Here is an 11859-nt window from a genome sequence, read left to right as displayed (position 1 = left end):
GAATGGTACCTTCAGAAGAAGGTGTTTTTGTGTGGCCTCATTCTCTGAATGAGGCAGATCCAGAAAAAAGCAGGAGCACAAATAGAAAATGCAGAGGCAGGAGACGGAGGAGCAGTAGCAGCAGATACAGCAGCAGGTGACACATCACAGCAAGTGCTAAGTAGAGATTGCTGGTGTGCATGCTGGTGTGGAGCTATGCCATGCCTGGAGCGGACAAGTGTGGAGTACCTATTGCTCTAGGAAGGCACGTAGGGAAGAGCCAAGGGTTGTAGGACAGCTTGAACTCACTCTGGGTATCCTCTGATCTACTCCAGGCAGTGCCAGCTGGAGTAATATGGGCATGAGCCACCATGTGCTGCATGACCCAGAGCCAAGATCATTCCTTGGATCCATATGGCAGTATAGACATAGCCCTAGTAAATTACCAAATACTTGCTTTTCCTGGCATGCCTTCTCCATCCCTGACTGCTCATAATTGTAAACATCTCTGCTGAATTTGCGGCACATACTTTGGAGTTTCTTTTATTCTTAAGAATACATCTGAGCTCTTTTGTGTTTGATCCATATGACTTTCTGGTGCTCTCACATATACACACTTCCATCTACTGACCCACACATCCATGCACATGCACTCACTGCTACATATGCAGCTTAGACACAAATCTCATGTGTTGGTGTTGTGGAAGTAAATGGATGAAGACTTTATGGAGCTTAGAGCGCAGTTAGACAGAGAAGGTAAACGGCATGAAGATTTTTTGCTTTTCTTTGAAAACGGTAATCAGATGTGATTATCTACTCACGTGGCCTATGAACCACAGGCAAAAAGCAGGAGAAATCCATTCTCTAGCGTGGATACCACAGTCAATCCATATGGCACTTTTGGATTTTTCCTGGCTTTTAGAAAGCTGACAAAAGAGAAATTGTATTAAAATGTCACCGCTGTAAAGTGTACCACATAAAAGTGGAAGTGAAAAGGGTAACCAAGTTGGAAAAAGAAGCATCTGTCTTGTAGGGAGAGCTTAGACTGATCCTGGGCCAGGATACTGCGGTCAGTTATGTTCGCATACAGTCAGAGAGCCATATTCAGACTGCTTGCAGCAAGCTCCTAGCATAGACACCGAGACTACCACAAGACCTGAGGTCAAGTGAGTAGATCACCAACTATGCAGGGCAACAAACTAGATTGGCTTCATAGTCAACAGAGGAGGGTATCCACCATGCCAGTATTTCATGCCTTTGGATGATGACCTAGATGTGATAACTTCTCTGTGACCCAGTGAGGAACCAAATGTGGTCAAATGCCTTTGCAAAGGTAATGCACCTTACTAGAAGAACTTAGGAAACTTCTAAAAACCACAAAAATATGCACATAAATATAGATTTAAGAAAGTGTTCTGGCCAAACCCGTCACTTGCTTATATTAGTACTTGGAAAGTTTTTGCAGTAAGTCACAGCTGTACCTTCAGAACATAAAGTGGTCGTTTTTCATATGATGATCCAATATATATTTTCTGGAGGAGGTCAGAATGGACTTTCACTATTTCTTCCATCCAATGATATATCTGCAAGGATGAAGTTAGTATTGTTTTCCTATTGTTTTCCTTCACCCCTGAAAGTGGTCTAGACCTAAATTAATTCTTCCTCCCCAGATCTTGCCTCTTTAGCTGATGGGAAAGAAAAACTAGCAATTCAGCCCACTTACCACTTGCCTGACTCTAATTTCTCTTAAAACAAATAGTAAGATACAGTCACAACACAGTCCAACTATAGCCCTGAAATTCCTCTTTAGTTTGATTTGGTTAAATTATTATTAATTTCATACTTTAAATATTTATATGTTGTTTTGCGACTTCATTTTGCTTCTGTTGAAGCATTGACTGCATTTGAATGTCAGTTTGAGGCAATACATGTATGAGAGATTTTGTCTGGTGCTTCTTTCTTTCTCTATGAAGGCATTACAGTAAATTAACTCTCAGTGGTTGAGCAATATAATGGTAATTATTTACCTGTTGTTTCCCTATCTCCATTCTCAACCATGAGACAAATTTCACCCCTTGAATCTACAGAGGATTACAAGAAAAATACCTTACTTCTTTCATCGAATGGTAGTTTTCATAATATGATGAAGATCTGCGTGGGTTGACTGTGTCATTGATAGTCTGTTTTTCAATAAGACCTTGAACATCTCCCATCAAGACTCTGAATAACAAAGAAAGAGCACAACCTCCTGTTGCATAAATGACAAACAACTTTACAGAAACATTCATGACAACAAATAAAAAATACATACTTGTGTTGGATGGTCAGTTGCCTTAACTGGGCTTTTATGCTACTTTTGCTGGATGCCCTGACATAGAAATGGACTTCTCTGTCCTTCTTGATGTTTTCAACTGCAACAGGTTGCCAGAGAATGACCTACAAAGTTTCCAAAAATATTTTTTTTTTTAACTGAGGAAAGAAAAAATATTCTTACTAACATTTAATGAGTAATTTGAAAATAATCAAAGCATATGTTTTCAATTTAAGAGACCACTTGTAACAAGCAGTTTAATGTTCCCTGTGTTGTGTTATAGCATTCTGCTACTGCTGGAAATGAAACGTGTATTTAAGAAATGTTTATAACGGCTTCTGCACATAAATTCATAAATCAAGAACAAAGACAGGAACATAACCTTTTCTGAGGTAGTATTTCTAGTATAATAGACGTATTTAGCTGGTTATTATATTACATGTTTTCAAGTCTGCTGAGAGTTATATTACCTGAGGGTATTTGGAGAATTAATGAAGATCAGACCAGTCTTTGTAGTTATTGTATTTGCTGATGACTTTGATCAGGGAGGAAATAAATGCCAGAAGGGGTTTGAATATAAGTCAGGTTGAAGCAGCAATACAGAGATTAGAAATGGGAGGAAAATTAGAAAATGAGATTCTTCTTGGTAAAATTAAATCTTTTACAATAATAAAATCAGAAGCCAACATGTTCAATAAAAGACTGAAACTCTAGAACCAGTAATACCAAAAGATCTAGGGGTGACAGTAAGCAGAAAATTAGGCATGAATTTACAATGTGAAAAAGGTCAACACAATTCTTGGATGCGTTTTTGAAGACATACAGCATGGAGTCGCCAGACAATAGGGTTTTTTTTTCCTTTCTGGTGCCGTTGCACCAGGAATATTATATTCAACTTAGGGCACCATGTTTCCAAGCATGTATCAGCTGTCAACTGTTTGCCTCACTCATTTCTCAGAGAGAACGTGTCTGCAAAATCATACAGAAAACTCATCCATGCTTTTAATCAAGACTTTGGAACAATAAATGGTAAAACATTTGGCCCCTGGATATATTGCTGCAATGTGCCATACAGACGGCTGAGCTAGTCTCAGTGTAGCCATCTCAGACACCATTGGCAGAGTAGCGACAACATCGCGTGGCTCAGCATTGTTTGGAAAACCCATCCAAGAAGGAAGGTGGATGCTTAGCTCCCCAGCACGGATTTCCCTCTTGCCCTGGCTAGCCTGCTGTCTGCACTGACGTGCACTGGTTCAGATGTAGTGTGTCTTTGGTGTAGGCATTCTTTGAATTGAGAGTAAGGAAAACTAAGGAACTCTGGACTGACAGAGTGGCAGAGGAGCAATGAATGGGGGTAAATGGGAAGCTTTGATAACGTATGTGATTATTGGTCTCTCTACCCATCATCAGCAATGGTCAGTACTGCCCCAGGGACAGCTACAAAAGACTCTGTTGTAGGTGTTCCTGTGTCTGGGTCTTCTGATGGATGCTACATGCAATGTGTGTGCTGTAAGAACAAAGCATTTCCTTTGTTTTAGGTTTTTGCTTTTCAACTTTTGCAAGAGTAGCACCTATAATTAGCCTGATAATTCTTCTTGTAAAAGATGCTAATTTTCAATTGCTTCTTTTTTGCTAGATTGTAACCATTAAAATTTGTTGCGAGGTACTCTTTGTGACTCCCTTTTCCCTTTCCCTTTCCCTTTCCCTTTCCCTTTCCCTTTCCCTTTCCCTTTCCTATTGCCTTTCATTCTCCCATTCCCTTTCCCTTTTCTTCTTCTAACTTGCCCAATTTATAGCCGTAGGGAAAAAATGGCCAGTTTATAACCCTTGAAAAATGTTTGGTTTGCATATTCACATAAATGACTTGGTAGAAACCACCGCATGCTCTCTTTGCACTGAATGTACTGCAGTTGTTCTTCATGACTTCTTGGGGCTCCTGTGTACAAGAAAGTGAAGAGTGACAGTGGTGAGGAAAAGATGGAGGAGGAGAGATTTATTTTGGTACAGCAAAGGAGGTGGATATGTGAGTTGACTTGTGGAGGTGGAAAAGAGCAAGGAAGGTTATCAAGGTTTGTGGGAACTGAAGGGAAGGGTCAGAACATACTAGTAGGGACAGCAGAAGACTAGTAGGATTTTGGGTGGACATAAAATGAATAGAGGCCAAGAAAGACAGAGAAAGACTGGGTATAGGCACCATTAAAAGCTCTCAGTCATCTGCGACACATCCTCAATCATCCTGTAAATTAAATGTTGGTTGAGGGGATGGTTATACCTTTGTTGCAGAGTGTTGGCTTCAAACTGGGAGGGTGTGATTGGGCAAATGCTTTTGAAGAGGAAGAGATGCCTCATTTTAATTAAATACTCTATTCTTTAATGAAAGATAGAAGTAATTAAAAAAAAAGTATTGCGTAAGAGATTTTTGTCTTCTAAATGCTGCTTTAAGAAAATACAACAAAAATCCAGTCCTGAAATTCAAAGCAAGTCATATAGTCAAGATTGCACTCATCTAAAGTGCTGAGGTTCCCTAGCAAATGTATTTCTACTTACTGTGTGTTGGTGCTTTGCCAATTTTGCAGTGTCTTAATACACAAAATCAATTGCAGAAATCTGAGCTCTGATATAATGCACTACTATGACATTATGAAGGAGGGATGTCCTCATGTAAATGAGAAGGTAGCGGAGCAATGAAAACCAAGCATTTTCTGAGTTATGGTATTAGGACGAATGAAAGTGGCAGGAGGGAAACAGTATTAATGCACTTTGGGGAAGAATTTGGCCTAGAGACCAGAGAGACAGAGAGATCTGTTTACCTCGGTGGTGTTCAGTAAATCCTGAAGGGCTTCAACCTGTTTGTCTGTTTGTGGGAGAGCCCACAAAACTTCGTCCCTGAAAAACAAGGGTATTTAGGTAAAGCACAGGTACCTGGCACTTTTGCGTGACCGCAAAAGTAGCGAAGCAGGCTTGGCCTTTCTCGTCTTCCCTGGCTTGGCTGCCATGAGCTCAGAGAAGATTCAGTAACAAAGATGCTGAGCCCCGTTCCAGCCTCTGCTTCTGCCAATCAGTAAAATCCATGAAAGAGGTGCTGCAGGGCAGCCAATATCTACTGCTGGACTCTGAGGTCGCTCCTGGGAGCTGGCACCAGGACAGCAGCAACCAGCCCCAGCTAATCCGCAGTGCAGCAGCGCCAGTGGAAAACGAGCCTAGACCAGAAAGACAGCTCTCCTGTTCTCCCCTGAGTTTCTCAGTCTCAGTCACTGTTCAGCAGAGGCATGAGCTCTCCCAGTCTGGCAGAAGCCCTCCCAGTTTGGCAAAAGCCAAACGTGATGTTTTGTAGATGTGCAGAGGCTACTGCCATCATCATTCCTACTCCAGACCAGTTTTTCCGATCTCCTCATTTCTGTCCCTCTGCCAGGTATGGTTTCAGTTGGTCTATACCACTGTCCTCCCCCTCCTTGCCCAGTAGCTTATATTCCCCTTCTACTTGAAACCCATGGTCCAGGCATGCTCTACATGAGATGGCACTTCCCAGCTACTCCATGCCTGACCCCACCATCGGTGACAGAAGTGAAATTCACTTTCTGGAAAGAAAAAATACCATTTTGCATTGTAAATCCAGCCCTGATCTTCAGTGCCCTGCAAGCCATGGAGTTCAAAATTGCATGGGATAGATAATTAAAATAATTTGTGTGTGTAGAAGGAGGAGACTCAGGGGAATGTCAGACCCCTATTTCCATTTTCTGGGCTGGGGTGGCTCTCGGCCCTCTAATCGTGTGGAGTTGGTGGCAGTGCATAAAGCAGGCACTGTGGAAGTCCCTGCCAGCCCTGTCTGCAAAGACTGTTCTGAAAAGAAAACAAGCAGGGCTCTCAAAACTAGTGTTTTCAAGCCACATAACGTGATTGTCACAACTCCTTGTTGTGACTGATTTCAAGCAGAGACCTGACAGCATCTGGCAACCAGGTGATTCATCTTTTCTACTTCTAGCCAGGCTCCAAGCAATCACTGTTGCTTCTCGTGCAGAACCAACAATATGCCAGCCCTATTTTTGCCTCCACCATCATTTGACAGAGAATCAAAAAGCAATCAGGGATAGGCAGGGTTGGCAGTTTGCCTGTTTCTTTAGGCAAGTGCACTCCAAAGCGTGTGTTCAGGGCTACTTTAAAAGTGAATTTGTCTTCTCGTATCTGGCGAAGTCTTTTCACAGGGGAGGCCAGAAAAGGGCTGCTGCATCTGGTTTCACCCTATGATTCCCACAGCCTGAGAGTACCGTAATGAGGAAGCTGGTGTGTACTTGTACCCCACCACTTGTTGCACAAATATTTCAGCTGAGTGTGGGAAGGGCTGGACAGGTAGTAGCTAGCAGCGATTCCTCTATAATTCTCATTGGTAGGACCTGAATACATTGAACAAGCTGATCAAGTTTCTGCCCTTGCTTTTGTAGTCATGTTTAACATGGGGATTATTAAAAGCCGAAATCGTAGACGTTGGGCTTCTTAGTTCCTCTGCTTCGATTTGGCATTATACCCTCTTTCATCTTCTGCCCAACTCCTCTTAGAAAACACCCAGGCAAAAGCTCTAATTATTGCCTTTATACCAATCTCAGAAACAACCCTTCACCCCCAGCTTCCTTGCCCTGCCTGCTGCCCTGATGCGGCTGGACATGATCACCTTGAACACACCTCTTTTCTTTCACTTTCTGTCCTCATGCCCTGCTTTCCTGGTTGCTCTTTGAGTTTGTCCTTAAGAGGATCTCTCTCATTCCCCTCCTCCAACTTTCTGCCAGGGTCCCACTGGACTCTATCACTGTTCCCCATCTCTTTTTCCTCTCTCTTTTACTTCTGGGTAAATAGAAGTCCAGCTGCCATCCCCACACTGCAATGCTCAGGTCTTACCCTGAGTGACAGAGTGAGTGGGATGCATTAGAGTTCATTTTAGATGGTTTTGATATCTTCATCTGATCTAGTCACTCTCTTAATAAAGAAACAGGCACTTTCAGGGTCCAGTTAACTTGAGCTAATTTAAATGTGTGTGCTAAACTGGAACGAATTATAACGTAAATACACATATTTTTCTCCACTAGCTGTACAGGAAGGTGAAGGGGACTTGTTCCCATGAAGAACTGTGTAGAAATCCCATATAGTCAGATGAATGCCACCCAGGGGCCCTGGCCACCATCTCACAGAGAAACGTAAATCAGTGCCAGCTCTCTGCAGGCATCTCAGTCTCTTCATCCCTCCTTTCCATCGCATTTCTCAGTCACTAGGAAACCGTCAGCATCACACAGGCCCACAAAAACAAGGCATCAGCATGGATGTGTCTCTCTGTCATCATAGCCTGGCTTCATTTAAACCTTTCATGTTCTTTCTGACTAACATCTCCAGAAGAGAGGCCTCCCTACTTGTCTCCAGCTGAATGTCTTACCCTGGCTCTAGCAGGTAGTGTCAGTAGAGGAGCCTACCAGCATCTTCTCCTGTTCTCCTGGACCATGTAAGCTGTTCGTCTGCCTGGAGCACAGATGTCTGCCTGTGGGCTCTCTTTTCTCCCACCTTGCTGGCTCTCAAAGAGCTTCCAGCCTTGTCCTTTCCTTACACGTGAGCTAGGTGTCTGTCCAGTGCTATAAGCTCTTTCACAAGTCTCACAATGTTAGGTATTTTTTTTAGAAGTCCAGTAATCACACTATAACCTTGCAAAGGGAAGCTTTAATACATGACCGTTAAATCCTCCAACGCTCCTCCTCCTCCTCAAATAAAAATAAAAAGTCAGATATAATATATCACCTTTAAAACCTCATTATTTTAGCCATTTTCATAACTGGGGCTGGGAGGGTTAGACTCATGCTTTCCAGTGGGAAATGCCATATTGTTCTGTAAGGGTCAGATATTCAGTGTTTTATTTAAATATGAAATAAATGAACCTTCAAGTAGCAGAGAGCAATATTGCTCCACTAAATTTACTGTTTAACTGTCCCCCTACTTTAACCCTCACATCTCCGTAGCAATCCACAACAAAATGTGATTGCAACACAAATGGAGGTGAAAGATCCTCTTTTTAAGGCATGAATTCAAGAGGTGTTCACCTGTCACAGGTCTGCCCACTGGCTTGTGGTGCGGAGTTGCAGAAGGCTGTGAGACATAATTCACTATTATTTGTGTAGGTATTTCAGTCCTGGGAGCAGGCTGTGTTTAATCGTGATTCCTGTAGGTTGTTCATCTTGCTTAATATCACCACATGAGGGGCTTATCCTTTTAGTTCTACCTATTAAAACATTTCAGGTTTTTAAACCAGCTGTACATGTAGAAAATAAAAGCACTTTGGCTGTCTTCATCTCTGACATACGTTCTCATGTTTTAACAGAGCATTTGGTTTCAGGGCATTTCTGAAGTTTATCGATAGGTAACAATAAAGCTGCTTCTGAAACATTGTACAAATACCAAATGGTTATTCAAAAATGATTTATGACTGGAAAAACAATCATAAAAGCTGCTTTAGAAAGAAAACAGATTGTTAGCACTTTCTGAAATGGTTTCTCTCTCTACCTCAAGAAGTAATTCATTTAAGGTCTTGTTTTAAGGCAAATGAAGCAAATTATTTTTTCCCATTAAGTTTCAGAATGCCTTTTATTGGCATTCAAAAGCACTGAATGAACAGAATTGATTTGCACTTAGACCGAAAAGAATAGTTTTAATATGATTAAAAACATAGGATTTATGGATGCAAGGAAGACTTAGAATAATTTCATTTCCTCCACCGTCTATATGTTAAATTGAACCACATATCCAATTACAAGAGCAATAAATAAATGTCAACCTTTGCCAAACGTTTTCTTATGCAACTTGGATTTAGTTTGCTTCAATACTTTCCCTATCCCAGTCACCACACACTAAAAGCCCAGTAGCACCATCAGATATTTACCTTGGAAGAGCGAAGGCATGCTTCTCTTGAATCCAGACAAATAGGCTAAAAAAGAGCAGGTAAAGCTTCATCTTCACGGCATCCACAATGAAACCAAATGCAATTGGAAAGACAAGGGTTGAGGACCCACATTCTTGATTTCAAAAATGTTATTTAAAGAGTGGTTAAAATTTAATATTTTCTCTCACCTCAACCCCAAGCTCCTGATGGCTAAGTCAATATGACAGAACTCCCTGGGGAGGTCCTGCTTGTACTGATGTTGCCAGTCCATGAAAGGATAAGGTACATTTTGGACATTTTCATATTGACAAGTCACTTTGTCATCTCAGCCTTTGTGTCATTTCATTGCGGCTACAAACCACAAACATAAGAAAGAACACCAAGCACAAAGTATTTGTGATCCTCTAATATTCACGGAGGTGCAGAAGCGTGCTCTGCATTCAGCGCGCCCATAGCACATTGCAGCCAAGCGTTAAGCTGGTGAGAGGAGTGGGAGTGAGGTTATTAAGTCCAAATGGAAAAATCCTGACCAGGAAAGCTTCTTTTGCTGGCATTTGCTAGCAGAGAAAACAAGGAGCAAGTGGGACGTGATACTCTTGCTATTGAGGGCTGTTCCTCTAGTTCAGAATGGAGCACATCGACTGGGTCTCCATCTTCAGCAGCTGGCCTCTACCTCTTGGTTAACACCCGACCCATCCAAGGATTTCAGATTGCTTGTGTTGCTCCATGCTCTCATTTCGGTGATGTTCTGACATCCATGTATTTTCCACATGTCATACTGGGTTAGCTTTTCAAGGAAAAGTACCAGTGACTCTTCATCTTATTATTATTAATTTTTGCATGCCCCAAGATTTGCCGCCCATATTTCTATCCACAGTTGTCCAGACAGGTCATGCTGAAAATATGAATGAATTTGACATGTCCAGAATAGATGCTCTCCATATACGTTCGTGCTTGAGCAGTCAACTTGGCTAGGACACGGCAGGCTTAGTACATGGTCCAAGTCCTCTTCTTCCGTGCACCAACATAGCAGTTCAAAGCATGGCACTGGTTAGAGACCCCAGTGGCAGCTTTATGCGGAGGAGAACTGCTCATTTACATCTCCAACATCAGACCCACCCTAATGTTAGCCCTTGGCTGAGCGTATCGTATAGGTGCAGAATGAGGGAACCAAACATGGGGCAGTTTCATCCATGCTGTCTGATATAAAAGGTTTTTCAGGTGAGCGGTCCCCAGAAACATAACATGGTTTTGTTCCAGGGGGAATTCATTCCAGAAGAGGACCAAGGAATGAATCCACATACGTGCAATGGGGACACCAGGGAGCCAAGACCTGGGAGTGAATGGGGGAACTAAATTATATGATGCTGTAGGTGTAGCTTAGGGTTATAGCTATACAACTGGGTGAAAAATGTCTGGGAGCAAGCCCTGGAGCAAAGGTTAGGTAACATGGACTCGGCTGCATCCACCAACCTCCTCTAAAACAGTTCTGGAGTGGTCCAGATCAGAGCCAGTGCTCCAGTTAGGCAGGCAGGCAGTCGGGGCTTCAGAGCTCAAATTCAGTCCTGGCTGTTATTTATTTAGGAGGGCAGACCTGCCCTATGAAGCCAGACAGCTAAGTTTCAGATGGTGGAAGCCAGCAGGGGTGAACCACGCTCCCCAGTGAGTACCCTGCTGTTAATGCCTCTGTGAAAATACACAACCACTGAAAATCCCCAAACTGGAGTTGAGCACAAACTGGACACGAAAGGGAAAGAAAAAAAAAAAAAGGCTCGTGGGAAGCTAAATCACTGACACCTTACCTAGATTTTGTAGTTCCCATTTTATCTTTTCTAGATGTTATTCAAACAAATAGGAAGTTTTGGTAAGGTACAGAGGCCATTCCCGGCAAGGGCAGCGGGCAGCACTCTGCCGCAGGGGTTGATTTTTAAACTGGTGTTTCAGACGCCCTTTCCTCACGTAAGCAAAAGGAAGCTGCCGACAGAGGGTAAAATACAGGAGACGAAACTTGGTCATCCAGGCACACTTTCATCTGGAAATGTCTGATGCATAGATAGGAATTTAAAGAAAAATTGGATGTTCTGAGATAGGTGTAACAGAGGAGATTGAAAAGCCGACGCAGTGGAGTTGCTGGTAACACAGGAAAGAAAAGGATCGTATTTCTCTATGTCTTAAAGTGTTAATTAAGTGGGAAAAGGGCACACTTTCTGCTGTCTACCTGAGAATAAAGTTTTGGACAAATGGTAGGTGTCAGACATTTTTGTACGTTGGTTGCTTTTCCTAGGGGTTCTCCGGCTCATCTGCAAAGAGATTGTTCACACGCTGTTTGAAAGCTGCCGGTTTCCTTCTTGCTTTTTGGTTTCTGGTATGCACTGGAAATATTTCACACAGAGAAAAGGAAAAAAATGGGTGTTTGAGGAAACTAAAGGTACTAAAGGAAATTCTGAGGGAAGGACAAACCAGAGTCTTGTGGTGGTTAAGGCATCACACACGTTAAAACACAATAAACGGAAAAGTAAATGTAGGACGAAAGATCAAAAAATAAACACAAAATAAAATGGAAGATGTGACAGATCAGGAGGCAGAGATGTATATGCCCACGCCTCTTGCTTGTCTGAAAGCCTCGGAGGTCTCACGGCTCAAGGTAGGACACAAATCC

The 11859-nt window shown here is 42.4% G+C and overlaps 1 protein-coding gene across 1 annotated transcript in view; it reads right to left on the bottom strand.

Moving 5' to 3' along the window:
• The window catches only part of CPB2 (carboxypeptidase B2 (plasma)), a 19028-nt gene extending 9757 nt beyond the window's left edge, over positions 1-9271 (bottom strand). Inside the window, exons 1-6 of the mRNA XM_009588237.1 lie at positions 9201-9271; positions 5101-5176; positions 2291-2415; positions 2091-2199; positions 1461-1562; positions 801-905 (exon numbers count right to left, since the gene is read on the bottom strand). Of these exons, the coding sequence (XP_009586532.1) occupies positions 801-905; positions 1461-1562; positions 2091-2199; positions 2291-2415; positions 5101-5176; positions 9201-9271 (588 nt within the window). The remainder of the gene's footprint in view (positions 1-800; positions 906-1460; positions 1563-2090; positions 2200-2290; positions 2416-5100; positions 5177-9200) is intronic.
• Positions 9272-11859: the final 2588 nt, after the last annotated feature.

Source organism: Fulmarus glacialis, unplaced genomic scaffold, assembly GCF_000690835.1.
Source record: "Fulmarus glacialis isolate BGI_N327 unplaced genomic scaffold, ASM69083v1 scaffold8772, whole genome shotgun sequence".
Lineage (NCBI taxonomy): Eukaryota > Metazoa > Chordata > Aves > Procellariiformes > Procellariidae > Fulmarus > Fulmarus glacialis.
This window is presented reverse-complemented; position numbering and strand designations above follow the sequence as displayed.